This window comes from Ornithorhynchus anatinus, chromosome 12 (genome assembly GCF_004115215.2).
Source record: "Ornithorhynchus anatinus isolate Pmale09 chromosome 12, mOrnAna1.pri.v4, whole genome shotgun sequence".
Classification (NCBI taxonomy): Eukaryota; Metazoa; Chordata; class Mammalia; order Monotremata; family Ornithorhynchidae; genus Ornithorhynchus; species Ornithorhynchus anatinus.
Window position 1 is genome coordinate 42247386 of NC_041739.1, and position 18880 is coordinate 42266265.

The window sequence follows — 18880 nt, forward strand, 5'->3', positions numbered from 1 at the left end:
AGGGAGCACTCAATAAATGCTGTTGAATGAATGAATGAAACAATTCCCTCACCTCTTTTTAAATCAGAAACATGAATTTCGTTCAAATCATCTGATTTTGATTCACAGCTACTTCAGAGGATTGTGAATAGTTAACACTTTAATAAACTTCCTGGTTATGGTTTGATCATTTGGACTGCTGAATTTGACAATTCAGAATAGAGACCATGGTAATGTCCCTGGGGAGAAATTGGTTTGGATGCTAATTTATCCAATATATTCAATTTTGGAACTCTCCCAGGCAAACACTGAAAAATTATCTGAAGACCTCGAGAAGATGAAGCAGTCTCTCCATGATACTGAAATCATAGCCCTCGATGCAAAGAAAGAATCAGCCTTCCTTAGAAGTGAAAATCTCGAGTTGAAAGAGAAAATGGTAAAAAAAATAAATAAATCCCTTTAAGATGTTTTGTTTGGAATACATTGTTTAGATGAACATACATAATATTCTCCTCTCTGCATAATGGTGCTTCCATAGAAAGAACTCTCAAATACTTATGAACAAATGGAAAAGGACCTTCAGCTACATCAAAGTCAGTTGGCAGCAGAAAAAGTCAGCTACAAGAAAATGCAAGCTGATTTACAGAAAGAGTTACAGTATGCTTTTACTGAAAATACCAAACTGACTTCTCTCATGGATGGCAAAGTTCCTAAAGGTACTTTCTATGACTACGATCCTGTCAAACTTTCTGTTATAATCTCATTCATCTTTTGGCCAAGAATAACAGTCTTTAAGAACTTACTCTGTGTCAGTCACTATGTTATGCACCGGGGTTAAAACAGTAGTGCCATTCTGTCAACCTGTCCTAAGTAAATACACTGTTGAAAAGGATCACATCCTTTGAATTTCTTAAACTGTTACAGTAGATAGAAGTTACTTCCTATGATGTATTATTGAATTCATCCAAAACTTTAGATTTGCTGTCTTCGGTGGAATTGGAAAGAAAACTAATTGGTCTTAGAAGTGAACTGGACAAAGTAGTTGAAGAAAACACAGCTTTACAAAAAGAAGTTAATATCTTATCAGAGTTCAAGTCATCAAATGAAGTAGAACTACTGAGGAAGGAGGTAAATATTTCAAAAGAAGGGGTAGCTTTTTTGACTGGGCTGCATGTTTTATCTTGACAGCAGCTACAAGATATTTATGCAGTAAATGTTGGTTTTTATGTTTCTATGGCTTATTAAAGGATCAGATTCCTAGTATATTTTGGTATAACTGATCTTAATATAGTTAATACAGTAGAATCTGAAGTTGCGGATTGCAAATATGTCAAAAAGTGCAAACCCTGGGCTTTTAAAAGCAAAATTAAGTTATCTTTTTTCTCTGTTTTTAAATTCCTGATGTTTCTTCAATCAGGCAAATTGGGAACTTTGTGCTAAACTAGAAGTCTTCAACCTAAAGAAGAAAACAACAACCCTTTACCCCTGTGTCTCAGTATTTCTTCCGAAGAACTTTCCCAACTGCTTCCATCCTGGTGTGCACATCTCACATCCAGGCCCCTGGCGTACTGCTTCCCCGAAACCTCCCCTCAACTTCCCTCACACACACTGAGCTGGACCTCTGGTAGAGGAGGAAAGTGCCACATTCCTGGGGTAGCAAGAAGAAGGCACCTCTGCTAAGCCTCAAAACCCGGCTCTCTTCCCATTTGCTGCTGCTATGCCACCTGCTCCATCCACAGAATTCCTCTTACCTATTTTGGGTCTCTGTGTTCTGCCTAAAAGACAGTGCTTTGAAATGAATGGCAGTAGTTGGAGCAGACTGGTATGGTTGAGGCAAGGGTAGATGATGCAGGATTATGAGACGCTAATGCAGGTGTTACAAGCTGCTGAAAATTTCTGTCAGCCTGAGGAAGTTTTTTCACTTACCAGCAGACTGATTTACTGTGTAATGAAGTCTTCCAAAATTGATTCCCAAGTCTAACACAATTTAACAAGTATTTCTCAGTATTCCAAGTGTATTCTTAGAATTTGAGAAGGCCAAGAAGCTGTGTTTGGTTGCATCCAAAAAAGACAGACTCCTCAAAGAAGCCATTCAAAAGGACAGTTGACTTCAAGAACTGGTAGAAGTTGATAAGATCGGTAGAAGAGCTATCAGTTGCCTGGTCAGAGGGCCAGAAAACTAGTCAGGTGTACTAGGATTTCAAACAGCACCACAGAGAGTTTGAAATGATATATATGGCTCTAGTTGAAGAAAACGAACAAATAAAGTATTATATAGCAAGTCTGTCTTTGGAAGCATGTCAAACTGGCTTAGATTTGGTTGCTATGAAACTAGAGGTTACTGACTTCTACAATACAGATTGTTTGATTTCTTTAAACTCCCTTAAATTGCCTTTATACTTTGTTATAATAATGTTGGAATTTGTTAAGCTCTTACTATGTGCAAAGCACTGTTCTAACCGCTGGGGGTGGATACAAGGTGATCAGGTTGTCCCACGTGGGACTCACAGTCTTAATCCCCATTTTACAGATGAGGGAACTGAGACACAGAGAAGTTAAGTGACTTGCCCAAAGTCACACAGTTGACCATGTCTATTTTGAAACAATGAAATGATATGCAGCCACAAACGACCACTTTCATTTCTTTCTAAAATACTCTTTGGGCCTACCACCAATATTGAAGACCACGCTATCACAAATACGCAGAATTTTAGAGCCACAGAATATCTACTGGGAACTAGGGCTGTATAGGATCTATTGAATCTTTTTGTATACACATTAGAGAGATTTTCATTCCCACATTTCATTAATTTATATTTGTCTTAAGCTATCCGACAAGATCCAGGAGCTTCAACAAAAGACAGTTGAGCAAGAACAACTTGACAGCCTGAAGGAAGAGCTCTCTGTGGCTCGTGAAAAGTTAAATGACTTGGAGCTGTTGAGGACCCAGTTAAAAGCCAGAGATTCGGCACTGGAGGGCCTCGAAATGGAGAAGCTAACAATTACTCAGCAACTTCAAGATAATTTGGAAGAAATAAGAACAGTCACCCGAGAAAAAGTCGACCTCACACAACTGCTGGAAGCTCTGCAGATGGAGAGAGACCAACTCAAAGAGGATATTCAAGATACTGTGAAGATGGTAAGAGACATTTTGCGTCCACTTGAGAATTAGAAGATTAGAGTTCTTGAGTGCAGAAATGATTAGAAGTAAATCTAAGCAAAAGCATTAAACATCATGGTAGAAACTGATTTCATTGTGCTTTTTCTCATGGCAAAGAACATAGATACACAGGAAGAACTGAGAAATGCATTTGAGTCCTTAAAACAGCACCAGGAAGTGATTACCAAACTGAAAAGGACTATTTCTGATAAGGAATCTGAGGCTTTGGATAGTCAAGAAAAGTTAAAGAAAACCATTGATGAGTTGCAGCACAAGGTAAGAAACACTTCTTGTTAAGGCTGAAAGTGTTATTCATATGCTAGAAGTCTTTTGTACTTAGGGAAAGAATTTCGAATGTATAGTAGAGGTATACCTAATTTATTGGAAAAAGTTGGAAAGCTGTTTTCAAGCCCATGTGAAGCCCTTCATTTCTGAGAAGTAATGCGGCCTAGTGGAAAGTACATAGGCATGGGAGTTAGAGAACTTGGGATCTAATTCCAGCTCTGCCATTTGCCTGTTGTGTGACCTTGAGCAACCATTTAACTTATTCGGGCTTCACTTCCCTCAGCTCAAATGGGGATTCAATACCTGTTCTCCCGCCTACTTAGACTGTGAGCTCCAACCTGACTACTTTGTATTTACCTCATCGCTTAGTACAGTGTTTGGCACTAGTAGTCACTTAACAAAAGCTATTATTGTTATTATTATATAATTTAAACCATAATGTTGTGATAATGTTTCCATGGTTGGATAATGTTTCCAGTAAATAGACGAGATCGAGCTATGGTGAGAAGGTTGGCATTAGAGGAGCAAAGTGTGTGGATTGGGTTTTAGTAGAACACTGAGGTAAGATAGGAGGGGGCAAGGTGACTGTGTGCTTTAAAGCCAATGATAAGGAGTTTCTGTATGAAGTGGAGGTGGATGGGCAACCACTGCAGGTTCTTGAGGAGTAGGGAAACATGGACTGAATGTTTCTGTAGAAAAATGATCCTGGCACCAGAGTGAAGTATGGGCTGGAGTGAGGAGAGACAGAAGGCAGGGAGGTCAGTGAAGAGACTGATGCAGCTATCAAGACTGAATAGGATAAGGGCTTGGATTAATGTGGTATTTTGGATAGGTAGGAAAAGGTGGACTTCAGTGATGTTGTAAAGGTTTGGTGACAAATTGAATACGTGGGTTGAATAAGAGAGATGAGTCAAGGATAATGCCATGGTTACAGGCTTGTGAGACAGGGAGGATTATGGTGCTGTCTAAAATGATAGGAATCTATTGGAAGTGACAGACAAACTAATTTATAGGAGGAAGAAGAGAATGCAAAAGGGAAAGATAGGTAAGTGATTAAATGATGATAATGATGGTATTTTTTAGGTGCTTACTATGGGTCAGCCACTGTTCTAAGTGCTGGAGTAGATGGAAGATACAAATCAGACACAATCCCTGTCCCACATGGGGCTCATAATCTTAATTCCATTTTACAGATGAGGTAACTGAGGCACAGATAATTTAAGTGACTTGCCCTAGGTCACACAGCAGACAAGAGGCAGAGCCGGGATTAGTATACCCAGGTCCTTCTGACTCACAGGCCCATGCCCTATCCACTAGGCAATACTACCTAGTGTCTCTGTGTGTTTAGAAGTGATATGTTTAATGCAAAATGCTGAGGTGGTAGTTGAGAGGCTACAATCTGGATCAGTGGAAGTCTCCTATAGGAGGTGGGATTTCAGAAGAGCTTTGAAGATGGGGAAATCTAGGTTGTGGCATAAAAGAAAGGGGAGAGAGTTCCACTGTGAGCAAGAGGTCAGAGGCTAGAATTTCAAGATGGTGGCAAAGTGAGTTGATTAACTCTCAAGGAATGAAGAATGTGAACAGGGGGTAATGAGAGGAGAGAATGGCTAGGTAAGAGGGAGAGAGTTAAAGGGGTATCTTTATGTCAGTGGTCTTCTTGAGGAGAGGAATGGGTAGCCATCGAAGGCCTTTGTGGAGTAGGGAGATGTAGGGAGATTCATTCATTCTTATTTATTGAGCCCTTACGGTGTGCAAAGCACTGTCAGTGCGTGGGCGAGTACAATATAACAAGAAACAAATGCATTCCCTGCCCAAAATGAGCTCACAGTCTACAGCTTTGTGGATAGAGCATGGGCCTTGGAATCAGAAGGACTTGGGTTCTAATCCCAGCTCTGCCGTATGTCTGCTGTGTGACATATGGAAAATCACTTAACTTCTCTGTGTCTCAGAAATTTCATCTGTAAAATGGGGATGAGTGAGAGCCCCATGAGGGAAAGGGACTATGTCCAACCTTATATCTTCTTGTTGATCTTCCTCAGTTATCCTCAGATAACTTGTATCTTCTTCAGTGCTTGAACAGTGCTTGGCACGTAGTAAGCGCTTAACAAGTACCATCACTAGAAATGTATGCAGAATGACATTTTAGAAAAATGATCCGGGACAAAGTTAATATGGGCTGGAGCTGGGAGAGACTGGGGACAGGGAGATCAGTGAGGAGGCTGTTACAATAACTTAGTTTAACTATGGCTAGTGCCTAGATGTGGATGGGCAGGGATTGTCACTCTCTGTTGCCAAATTATACATTCCAAGTGCTTAGTACAGTGCTCTGCACATAGTACGTGCTCAATAAATACTATTGAATGAATGATGAAAGTTTGAATCAGTCCATGGTATTTACTGAATACTTATTGCATGTACTGTTCCTAGAGCTTGGGAAAGTACAATAAAACAGCTGTCAGACACATTCCCTGCCCACAGGAGAGCTTATAGTCTATAAGGGGAGGCAGACATTAAAATGAAGAGGAAATTGTGGGTCTGGGAAATGTGGAGAGAAAAATTGACAAGATTAAGTGACAGAATGAATGTGGGAATTGAAAAAGAGCAAGGAGGCAAAGGTAATACCAAGGTTGTGGGCCCTAGGGACAGGGAGGATGGAGCTGTCAGCTTCATTAAGAAAGGCCTGGGAAGGAGTGGCTTGAGGAAGAAAGATCAGTTTTAAACATACTGGACTTGTTGAAACCAATGTAATTAATGTCTTAGAGTGGTGGCACTGTTCATGCTTGTGTCTTTCAGGCAGGCTTTGGTCAATTTTTCTGGTCCAGAAAATGTGGTCATAAGGGAAAAGTAACTTCTTGAAAAGGGAGTATTTCTTTTACTTTGTGTGTTCCCCCAGCACCTATTCTCTGAACCTTAATAATAATAATAATTGTGGTATTTGTTAAGCGCTTACTATGTGCAAAGCACTGTTCTAAGCGCTGGGGGATACCAAGTGATCAGGTTGTCCCACGTGGGGCTCACAGTTTTTTAAATCCCCATTTGACAGATGAGGTAACTGAGGCACAGAGAAGTGAAGTGACTTGCCCAAGGTCACACAGCTGACTAGAGGCAGAGCCGGGATTAGAACCCATGACCTCTGACTCCCAAACCCGCACTCTTTCCACTGAGCCACGCTGCTTATTCTCTGATGCTCAGTAAATGCTGAGGAGTAAAATCTAGGGTCTGGAGATTCAGGAGTGAAAGTGCAAAGGTTGTCCCTTAACCCTCTCCCCAACCAAATTTCCTGATATTGCTGTGATTAATGCCATTTCAGGTGGTCCAGCTAACTGAAGAGCAAAACCTGGTAAATCCTGAAAGGAATATAGTCCTAACAGCAGTGTCTGGAAATGCCGAAACTGAGAGTAATGATGAGCTGTTTCAGAAGCAAAAGGAACAGATTTCCTCCCTAATTCAGGAGAAGCATGAGCTCCAGCAGCTTCTAGAGAGTGTCACATTTGAGAATGATCAGCTCAAGTGCGACTTGAAAGAAAATATTGAAATGGTGTGTTCTAACAAGTTAGTTGTGCTGGAAAATATTTTACATTGTGTGTTTTTCACTAGCTCCTAATTTTTTGCTTGATTCTATTGTGTGTTTTCCTTGAACAACTATAATTCCATCTATAAAATTAATTTAGTAATGTTCTTGTAACCAATGCAAAGTGGATTGACCAATCAAAAATACTAGTCTATGCGTTTTATGAGATTTTAGATTCTGTTGCCTTTCCTCTTCTCTCTCTCTCACTCTTTCTGGATGAGAGGTGGGGTGGTTGGAAAGAGATAAGGTCATCATAGCTGAAAATGGTCATTGGTTACTGGTTTTGCATAAAATATTTGGGTCCTGGTATGGTTCAGATATGCAATTTGCTCTCATTTCTTCACTTGCAAAGTGAAAGTAGTACTAATTATTCTCTCATCTCTTCTATAAAGAGAGCCTGGGCTTCCCATTAACTTGGGTTTGTTTTGTTTTTAATGTCAGACAATTGAAAATCAGGAGGAATTGAGAAATATTGGAGATGCCCTAAGAGAACAGCAAGAGCTAGTCACCAAAGAGAGACATGAAACTGCAGAGAAAGAAGCAGAACTTTTGAGGACCCATAAGAAGTTAACAGAGACTGAAGAAAAACTTCATGAAAAGGTGAAATTTTAAGATTGGGCTTATCACCATGTAACTTGGTGCCATTTGGACCTAAGCACGTGAATATGTCCAAAATAAAATCCCTTTTCTTCCCCCTGCCCCTGGCACTTCCCACAAATCCTCTCCTCTATCTAATTGTCCATTCACAGTTGATATCACTGTCATCTCAGTTTCGGAAGCCTGGCACTTTGGCATTATGTTTGCTTGACTGCTCTCTCTTTTTTGACTACCTTCCCCTGCCCTGCCCCTCACTGAGTATGTCATCAAATACTGTCAGTTTTTCTTCCATTATGCTGTCAGGATCTGCTCCTTCCTCACCATCCAAATGACCACCAGGCATATCCTGGTTTGGCTGCTCCATCAGTCACCTCAATGTTCTCCCTACTTCCTGTGTCTCCCCTCTCGAGTCCTTACTTCACTCTGCTCCCTGGATCAGTTTTCTTAAGCATCATTCTGCACTCTTTTTCCCCACTCTTCAAAATCCTCCATGGTTACTCATTCATTCAATCGTATTTATTGAGCACTTACTGTGTCCACAGCACTCCACTAAGCGCTTTGAAAGTACAATTCAGCAATAGAGATAATCCCTGCCCATGCCGGGCTTACAGTTTAAAAGGGGGGAGATAGACATCAAAACGAGTGAACAGGCATCAATATAAATAAATCCTCTCTACTCCATCAGTCCTCTCCCTTGTAGTTATCCTTTTTTTTCTTCCTGCTATATCCCAGCTCACACTAGTTAATAGTATTTATGAAGTATCTACTGGGGGCAATCTAAGCACTTGGGAAGCATAAGACAAGTAAATGATCCAATTCCCTTTATACCAGGATCTTGACTCTAACAGGGGAGAGACACATAAAAATAATTACAGAACAATCAAAATAATTGTATAACTGAATAAATGTAAATATATAGAAGTGCTAGAGATAGCTGATGGAGTTGGCAAGAGATGACTTGGCATGCTGGGAATTAATAATATTTGAGGTGTTTAAGTGCTTACTCTGTGCCAAACACTGTACTAGACCCTGGAGTAGATATATTATCAAGTTGGACACAATCCCTGTCCCACTCTGAGCTTACAATAATTATAATAATTATGGTATTAAACGCTTACTATGTGCCAGGCACTGTACTAAGCACTGGGGTGAATACAAGCAAATCAGGCTGGACATAGTCCCTGTCCCACTTGGGGGTCACAGTCTCAATTCCTATTTTGCAGATGAGGAATGGAGGCACAGAGGAGTGAAATTATTTGCCCAAGATCACATAGGCCCAGTGGCAGAGCCAGAATGAAAACACAGGTCTTCTGATTCCCAAGTCTGTGTTCTTTCCACTATTCATTCATTCAATAGTATTTATTGAGTACTTACTATGTGCAGAGCACTTTACTAAGTGCTTGGAATGTACAATTCGGCAACAGATAAAGACAATCCCTACCCAATAATGAGCTCTCTAGGCATGCTGCTTCTCACAATTAATTAATCACGATTAATCCGGGAAAGCATGTTGGAAGATGTGGGCTTTCAGGAAAGCTCTGAATCTGGGGAGGACTGTGTTCTGTTGGCTTCTATCTGGGAGGGAATTCCAAACTGGGGGAACACTGTGAGGGGAAAGAGGCAGGAGAAGCAGAGAGTGAGATAGAAACTTGGCTTGATAAGAGCTAAGAGAGAAGTTTGGGGGACCCATCACCCTCCCTGTCTCACAAGCCTGTATCCATGTCATTTTCCTCCATTCATCTCTCTCATTTAACCCACATATTCAATCTGTCACAGAATCCTATTGGTTCAATCTTCACAAAATCTGTAGAATCCACCCTTTCCTCTCCATCCAAACTGCTACTACACTGATCCAAACTCTCATCATTTCTTTTCTTAACTATTGCATCAACCTCCTCTCTGATCTCTCTGCATCCTGTCTCTCCCTTTCATTCTGCTGCTCGGATCATTTTTCTGAAAAATGTTCAGTCCATATCTTACCCACTCCTCAAAAACCTCCAATGCTGCCCCTCCACCACAAAAATACCTTACCTCACTCTTCTAAACCAATCTATTCTATGTATCTTGGTCTCATCTATCCCATCATTGACCCTTTTACCCAAATTCTCCTCAGACCAGGAACTCCCTCCCCCTTCATATTCAACAGTCTACAACTCTCCTCACCTTCAAAACCCCCCTAAAATCACATTTCCCCCAAAAGTCCTTCCCAGAGTAAGTCCTTTATTTACCTAACTTCCCTCCTTTCTGTGTCAAATGTCTTTGGTTGTACCTCTTAAGCATATTTTTCTTCCCTCATTGATGCCCATGCCAATCACACCAGCCAATTGTTCCAGACACTTAACTCTCTCATCAGGCCAGCATTCCTCCCCGTCGCCTTGCCTCACCTACAACGATATGGCCACCTATTTCATACGAAAATTAACACCATCATGTCTGAGCTCCCCAAAGTCACCCCTCCCCTTTTCCATCCCCCTGGCTCTCAACCTTCTCCCCTACTTTTTTATCCTTCCCAGCTGCATATTTAGAGGAGATCTCCTCCCTCCTCGCAAGTGTCACCCTCTCAACCTGTGCTTTGGACCCCGTTCCCGCTCATCTTATAAAAAACTATCGCCCTGTCCCTCCTCCCCTCCTTAACTTCCATCTTTAAACACTCACTCTCCAACGGCTTCTTCCCCTTTGCCTTCAAACATGCCCATGTCTCCCTCATCCTAAAAAAATCTCTCGACCCCACTTCCCCTTCCAGTTATCTTCCTAGCTCTCTCCTAACCTTCATTTCCAAACTCCTCGAATGAGTCGACTACACTAACTGCCTTGAATTCCTCAACTTCAACTTTCTCCTGGACCCCCTCCAATCTGGCTTCCATCCCCTCCACTCCACTGAAACTGCCCTCTCAAAGGTCACCCATGACCTCCTTCTTGCCAAATCCAATGTCTCCTACTCTATCCTAATCCTCCTCGATCTCTCAGCTGCCTTTGACACTGTCGACCATCCCCTGTCGACCATCCCCTTCTCCTCAACACTTTATCCAACCTTGGCTTCATGGACTCCGTTCTCTTCTGGTTCTCCTCTTATCTCTCTGACCGTTCATTCTCGGTCTTCTTCGCAGGCTCCTCCTCCCCCTCCCCTCCACTAACTGTAGGGGTTCCTCAAGAGTCAGTACTTGGTCCCCTTCTGTTCTCCATCTATACTCATTCCCACGGCTTCAACTATCATCCTTCCGCAGATGACACCCAAATCTACATCTCCTCCCCTATTTTCTCCCACTCCCTCCATGCTCGTTATCTCCTCCTGCCTTCAGGACATCACCACCTGGATGTCTGCCTACTACCTAAAACTCAATATATCCAAGACTGAGCACCTTATCTTTCTTCCCAAACCCTGTCCTCTCCCTGACTTCCCTGTCACTGTGGACGGCACTACCATCCTTCCCATCTCACAGGCCCACAACCTTGGTGTCATCCTTGACTCTGCCATCTCATTCACCCCACGCATCCAATCCATCACCAAAACCTGCCAGTCTCACCTTCACAACATCGCCAAGATCTGCCCTTTCCTCTCTAACCAAACTGCTACCTTGCTGGTACAAGCTCTCATAATATCCCAACTGGATTATTGCATCAACCTCCTCTCTGATCTCCCTTCTTCCTGTCTCTCCCCGCTCCAGCCTAGTCTTCATTCCGCTGCCTGTAACATCTTCCTACAGAAACGCTTTGGGCATGTCACTCCCCTCCTCAAAAACCTCCAGTGGTTGCCTATCAACCTTCGCATGAAACAAAGACTCCTCACTCTTGGCTTCAAAGCTTTCCATCACCTGGCCCCCTCCTATGTCACGTCCCTTCTCTCTTTCTACAGCCTACTCTGTACATTCTGCTCCTCTGCCACTAACCTCCTCACGGTGCCTCGTTCTCACCTGTTTTGCTGTCGACCCCTGGTCCACATCCTGCCTCCGACCTGAAATACCCTCCCTCCTCACGTTTGCCAAACGAAATCTCTTCCCCTTTTCAAAGCCCTACTGAGTGCTCACCTCCTCCAGGAGGCCTTCCCAGACTGACCTCTCCCTTTTTCCCTCTGCCCCTCCTCCTCTCCCCATTCCTCCTACTCCTTCCTTCTGCTTTTCCCTCTTCCCCTCCCCACAGCACTTATGCATATTTGTATATATTATTTATTACTCTATTTTATTAATGATGTGTATGTATCTATGATTTTATGTATCTTGATGGTATTGAAGCCTGACTACTTGTTTTGTTTTGTTGTCTGTCTCCCCCTTTTAGTCTGTGAGCCTGTTGTTGGGCAAGGATTGTCTCCATCTGTTGCAGAATTGTACATTCCAAGCGCTTAGTACAGTGCTCTGCACATAGTAAGCGCTCAATAAATATGATTGAATGAATGAATGAATTTGATACTCTCCCCAGCCCCGTGTGTGTGTGTACATATCTATATACATATGTGCATAGTACATATATAAAATGTACTATTCCTGTACAAAACAAAACTGCACAGCTATATGAAAATGTCCCAGATTTTGCCTGGATCTTGTTTTATATACTAATGCATACCTGTAAAAATAAGTTCCGATTTATTATTTTGATATAAATTCTTTACTTTAAAAATTAATATTTAAATGTATGTAAACAATATTCAGACTCACAGAACAAGTAAAATAAGGAGAAACTGCCCTAGTCTTTTCTTATTTTTTTGTAGTCATCTTAATGAGTTAACACTTACAGAACATACATTTCTTAATGCACTGTGTGATGTCTTTCTCTTGTCTTACAGAGGTAGAAAGCGTACAAGTTTTCCATTTTTAAGTTCTTAGAAGAGTTCAATACAACAGAATGTTAGACACATTCCTGGCCCACATTGAGCTTAGAGAGGGATATAGATATTAATATAAATAAATTATGGATATGTTCGTAAGTGCTGTGGGGCTGAGGGAGGGGTGAATAAGGGGACAAAATCAGGGTGATGCTGAAGGGAGTGGGAAAAGAGAAAATGAGGACTTAGTCAGGGAAGGCCACTTGGAGGAGATGTGCTTTCAGTAAAGTTTTGAAGGTGGGGAGAGTAATTGTCAGATATGAGGAGGGAGGGTGTTCCAGGCCAGAGGCAGGAAGTGGGAGAGAAGTTGGCTTGGGAGATAGACGAGATCGAGGTACAGTGAGTAGGTTGGCGTTAGAGGATTGCATGGGCTGAGTTGTATTAGGAGAGTGGTGAGGTGGGGGGGCATAGTCTTGAGCCATATCAGGACCCTTTCTTATGGGATGTTTTTCTTTTATTTTTTTGCGGATTTTGTCCTCTTTTCTATCATAGGATTAAGATCCATTTATGCTAGGAACTATAAAAAGGCACTCAGTCTTGCCTGTGATCTGTCATCTGAAATATGTTAAGCATTCAACTTGCTTGAAGATAATCTTGGGAGCAGTGCTGTTTTAAAGGCCTTGTGCCAATATTAGTGTGCAAGAATAAGAAATTATTGACATTGGACTCTACCTTGGCTCCTTTTTTAAAAGTTCTTTTGTGTTTGCTGATATTCTATTTCTCTTTATTTCTCCTGCAATTCCACTTTTGTTGTTGGGAAGCAGCCATTTAGTAGTATTTATTGAGCACCTACTGTGTGCAGAGCTCTTCCTAAGCACTTGTTAAGAGTACATGTTCCCTTCCCTCAGGGATCTTGCAATCCAGGGGGAGACACAGGCATTAACGTATCCTGTGGGAGAAGGTTTATTATCTAAAATTGTGCAGTCCCCTTAAAGCTTTTCAAAGGATAGACATCAATAAATATAAAACAAAATCACAGTACCTAATTTCTGTATTACAAGATTAAAGAGCTTGAAGAAAAACAGAAAGAATTTATCAGTATGAAGGACCAGATCAATGAAGCTCAGCCGAAACTGGATGAATTGGTACAACTGAAGGAGCAATTAAGGGCCCGAGATTTGACCCTGGAAGCTGTAAAAATGGAAAAATTGGAGATTACTGAAAAACTTCAGGAGAGTTTGGAAGAAATGGCAGTTGTAACCAAGGAAAGAAATGAGTTGAAGATGTCACTGAAGACTTTCCAAATGGAGCATAGCCCAATTAAAGAGTCTGGGACTTTGGTAAGAAAGTCTGTAGAATGTAAACCTGTTGTGGATAGGGAACGTGATTCCATTATTGTACTCTCCTAAGCACTTAGTACAGTGTTCTGCACACAGTAAGTGCTCAGTGAATACAATTGACTAAGAAATGTTTCATCCATCTAAACTAGCCCTGTAAAAATGGGAATTTTATAGATTAAATTACCAATTTAATTTATTGTTTCCTGTGTCTTTCCTTGGGTAAAGAGTCTTAAACAAGAACTGGAAAATGCTAGTTTGTTTCTGATGACACCTCAAGACCCTGACTTAGAGGAAAATCATTTGAAAATGGAATCTCCGAGTATTCAAAAGAATGTAGAAATGATCAGTGAACTGCAAAGAAAGGTACAATATACATTTTCTGAAAGCTAGGATCGTACTCTAGATTTAATTTCAAACTGCAGATCTGAAACTTTAATTGCTGAGTTAAAATTTGCGACAGATTAAAAGAATATGAATGCCAAGTAATGTGCTTTGTGTCAGCTTGTCTCTCCAGCCTCATTTCTGCTACTCAGTCTTATCCTATTAAGAGGAAAAAATTACTGTAGTAAAATAATTGAGCTCAGAGTTCCACATAATAGACCTTGAGAAATTTTATGCCCTCCTTGGGCCATGGAGTGAATTTTGTCACTTTAATGTGCCTTCCAGGTCCTACAGTTAACTGAAGAACTTAATCAAGTTACTTTTGAGGGAGATCAAATAATCCGTGAACGAACACAGGTTATTAAAAATGATCAGATTCAGCAGTCACTGGATCAGATTGCTTCTCTTGTTCAACAGAAAGCTCTGTTTGAGCAAGAACTAGAAAATATGAAGATGGAAGACAAATCAAAAAGGCAGGAACAACTCAGGAGGGAAGAGGCCACTGAGAACCAGTATGGAATGAGTGAAATGGAGCAACTGAAGGAGCAATTAAAGAGGAAGGAGTCAGCTTTGGGCATGATGGAGATGGAAAAGCTGGAGATAACACAGAGACTTCAGGCATGTCTTGAAGAAATAAAATCTCTAACAAAGGAAAGAGATAAACTGAAAAGGATACAAGAGGATCTCCAAGTGGAAAGAGGCCAACTCACAGAAAACCTGGGAGAAATTACCTCAGTAAGAAATGATTCCCTCTTCACTCTATGTTCTGTGGGCTGAGAGAAAAGGGAAATCAGTAAAATCCAGAGGTGCATTCAGTTTCCCCTCTTGCTCCAATTTTTTCACCAGAGCCAACAGGATTCTTGTTTTACATTTCATTCACTAACTAAGCAGTAAAATGATTAAAAGGGAGAAGAAAGTGGAAAGAGAATAGGAAGGGAAGTCAGGAAACATAGGCTGTGCTACCACCTCCTTCTCCCTTTTAATCATTTTACTGCCACTGACCTTGTGACTTCAGGCAGGTAACTTATTCTCTCTGGACTTTGGTTACCTTGTTTGTGAAATAGGGGTTAAATGCCTGTTCTCCCTTCTACTAGACTATGAGCCCTGTGTTGGACAGGGACTGTGTTCAACCTGATTAACTTGTATCTACCCCAGCACTTAGCACATAGTATTCGTTGTGGTTTTTAAGTACTTACTATTTTCCAAGCTCTTTAGTAAGTGTTGGGGTAGATGCAAGCAAATCAGATTGGACACAGTCCATGTCCCACATGGCACTTACAGTTTAAGTAGGGGGTAGAGCAGGTATTGTATCCCTATTTAACAGATGAGAAAACTGAAGCCCAGAGAAGGTGAGTGACTTGCCTAAGGTTACCCAGCTGGCAAGTGGTGAGTTTGGGATTAGAACCCAGGTCTTCTGAGTCCCGGCCCCCTGCTCTTTCCACTAAGCTACACTGCTTCCCATTAAGTACTTGATAAGTGCCATTACCAATTGTTATGACCAATGAGTCTGGATGATCCACAGATTTTTTTTAAACTTAGTCCATATGATAGTTGTGTGATGGGGGTAGTAAATATATTTTGCAGTGGTACGAAATCTTTCAAGAAAAGCACATTGGTATGAAGAATAATTTTGAAATAAATCATGTTTAATCATTTTCCTTGTACTAATGATAAAGGATCTGGAGAAACAATTGAAAAGCGCTCATGAAGCTCTGAAAGGAAACCAAGGGATTATTGATAAAATGAAGGAAACAATTTTTGAAAAGGAATCTCAGTTATCAAATATTCAAGTGACTTTAGAGAAAACCAGTGATGCATTGCAGCAAAAGGTAAAGTGTAGTTTCCTTCACTTTGTTTCATTGAATTGATTATCCCTGGAGGTTCAGTACCTTTTTTGTTTGACAAAGGAGCTATATGGATGGCAACAAGGGGTTATTTATTTTGTCACTGTCTCCAGATCCAAGAGCTCCAAGAAAATGAAAAGCAACTTCTCAGCATGGGGGAAGAGGCCATTAAGACTCAGAAAAAGCTGAGTGAAATAGAGGATTTGAAGGAGAAATTGAAAAACAAGGATTTCACACTACAGAGCATAGAAGTGGAGAAGCTTGAGATGGCTCAGAAGCTTCAGGCAAGCCTTGAAGATTTTGTATCTGTAACTGAGGAACGAGATCAACTGAGGAGGAACCAGGAGGTTCTCCAAGCAGAGACTGATGTGCTTAAAGAAAACAGAAGAAAGATCCTTGCCGGAGTAAGAACAGTTTCTTTAGCTCCCAATCTTTGCAAAATCAGTCAATCAGTGGTATTTATTGAACCCTTATTAGGCATAGAGCTTATTGTACTAAGAACTTGGAACAGTCGAGTAGAATTAATAGACAGAATCCCTGACCTGAAGGAATTTATTAGGATGGAGATATTAATGTAAAATAATTGCTGTATCAATTTTCTTTCTGATGATTAAGAGCTTGGAAATGCAAGAGGAACTGGAAAATGTTCATGTGCTCATGAAAGAAAATCAAGGTATGATTGACAAATTGAGAAGGGATATTGCAGAGAAGGAATCTCAGATCTTAAATACTCAGGAGGAACTAAAGAAATCCAATGATGTTTGGCAGCAAAAGGTAAGCTATACAAATAATTTCGCTAAATTATCATATGTATACTAGGTATGTCATAAACTAAGGATTGTTTCCTTAATAATTTTGAACAGAAATATAGAATTCTCAAAGAGGAGGTTATATATATGCACAGAGTGGCCTAGTGGAAAGAGCATGGGCCTGGGATCAGAGGACCCGGGTTTTAATTCTGTCTCTGCCCCTTGTCTACTGTGTAACCTTGGCCAAGTTATTTAACTTCTCTATGCCTCAGTTACTTCATCTGTAAAATGGGGATTATACCATCCTCCCTCTAATTTAGAGAGTGATTCTCTTATAGGATAGGGACTGTGTCCAATGTGATTATCTTGACTCTACCCTAGTATTTAATAGTGCCTGGCACATAGTTAAATCCAGGGCAAAATAGAGCACGGGCCTAGGAGTCAGAAGGTCATGGGTTCTAATCCTGACTCTGCCATTTGTCTGCTCTGTGACTTTGGGCAAATCACTTCATTTGTCACTTCACTTCTCTGTGCCTCAGTTACCTCAACTGTGAAATGGGGATTGAGACATTGAGCCCTCAGGGGATAGGGACTGTGTCCAACCTGATTTGCTTGTAACCACACCAGCACTTATTACAGTGCCTGGAGCTTAGTAAATGCTTAACAAATACCACAATTATTATTATTATTATCATATTATTATTATGCCAACAAGCAACTATTTTGAGATAGCTTACTTCTGTGCCCTTCTTCAGGTCTTAGAGCTCCAAGGAAAGGAGCAACTACTGAGTGAAGTTGAGCAATTGAAGGAGCAACTGAAGGTCCAGGACCTCACTCTAAAACATGTAGAAATGGAGAAGTTAGAGTTTGCTCAGAAATTTCAGGCAAGTCTTGAAGAAATACTATCTGTTACTAAGGAAAGAGATCACCTGAAGTGGACACATGAGACACTTCAAACGGAGATAGACCATCTGAAAGAACGTATAAAAGAGACTGACGCCAGGGTAAGACCTTTTTCCCCCATCCTTTTAGCAATAAATGGCCTTATTCCTCGGTTCCTGTTTTCTTACCCCTTTTCCAAAAAAAAAAAGTATACAACATACACACCCTTGATTAGCTTTGAAGCAATCATGAATTCCACTGGACAAGGGCTGAGATTAGGAGAAGGAAGGAAATGCTTAAAGAATAAGACTATGGCTTTATTGGATCTAAGATACGAACATTCTTGAAGCTAAAGAATTTGACCATTTGGGCATTTTGGTGAAGGAAACATTTAGGGAGAGAAATTAAAAAGAGAGAGTTTTTCAGCCTTGATGCTTTGGTGATAAGAGTAAGGAAAAACAGCCCAGAGGCCTGAATGGTTCCACTTCTTCCCCTTTACCCTTTTCTCTGATCTGGCTAGGACTAGTCAAGGGCCTCACGCCTCACAGAGAAGAACACAGTGGCTTTAGCTTTAAAGACCTATGCCTGTCCCATTTCTATTAACAATTTTGTCTAAACTTTCCTCCTATTGATAAAGAACTGGGAAACCCAAGAAGCACTGAAAAGCACTCAAGTGTGCCTGAAAGAGCACCAAAAGACTATTAATCTACTGGAAGAGAATATTTCAGAACGGGATTTCCAGATCTCAAATATCCAGGAGGATCTAAATAGAAAGAGGGATGCATTGGAGCAAAAGGTAAGGTGTTATCTTCTCCAGGGGGACTTAGGGGAGAAAGACCTAGATGTGTGTGTAGATTAACTTTAGATATGGCTCAGGGATCTTTTTTAAAAATCACTGTGCATCCTGAAGTTGGTTTGTGCCCAGTCAACTTTAGGGGCTTACTCCGTGCAGAGCAGGTTCTCCATGTTGCCTTCCTTTTCCCCCTGAAACAGGAGCAGGATGACTTCAGGGGCTGCCTCATACCAGCCTGTCAGATTGGAAACCACCCTCCCTGAGGCTTAGGGCCTACTCTGTAGGCCAATGTTTTTCTGCACCATTTATCTTAAAGCTCTTTCCTCCCAAAGTAAAACAAACCAGGGTATTTGGTAGACCTTGGCTGTACAGGCAACCAGAATGAACTATTAGGCCTTAGTTATCTGAATTATCTCTACCTTCCACACTGAGGACCACCCCTTCTCCTTGAAACATTATCTAATTTTGGCTTCATTGACACTGCCCACTCCTGGTTCCCCTCCACTCTCTCTGTGCCTGCTCCTTCCCCATCTTTTTTGTGGG

General features: G+C 41.1%; 1 protein-coding gene across 5 annotated transcripts in view; it reads left to right on the forward strand.

Moving 5' to 3' along the window:
* CENPE (centromere protein E) overlaps positions 1-18880 on the forward strand; it is a 117957-nt gene that overhangs the window by 49087 nt on the left and 49990 nt on the right. For 4 of the 5 annotated variants that reach the window (XM_029077020.2, XM_029077017.2, XM_029077018.2 and 1 more), the window contains 15 exons: positions 281-415; positions 518-695; positions 956-1107; positions 2807-3118; positions 3257-3415; positions 6735-6962; positions 7437-7595; positions 13410-13688; positions 13914-14051; positions 14355-14804; positions 15746-15898; positions 16027-16317; positions 16529-16687; positions 17418-17666; positions 18182-18340. In XM_029077020.2, the coding sequence (XP_028932853.1) occupies positions 281-415; positions 518-695; positions 956-1107; positions 2807-3118; positions 3257-3415; positions 6735-6962; positions 7437-7595; positions 13410-13688; positions 13914-14051; positions 14355-14804; positions 15746-15898; positions 16027-16317; positions 16529-16687; positions 17418-17666; positions 18182-18340 (3201 nt within the window). The remainder of the gene's footprint in view (positions 1-280; positions 416-517; positions 696-955; positions 1108-2806; positions 3119-3256; positions 3416-6734; positions 6963-7436; positions 7596-13409; positions 13689-13913; positions 14052-14354; positions 14805-15745; positions 15899-16026; positions 16318-16528; positions 16688-17417; positions 17667-18181; positions 18341-18880) is intronic. The other variant, XM_029077019.2, reaches the window with a different exon arrangement.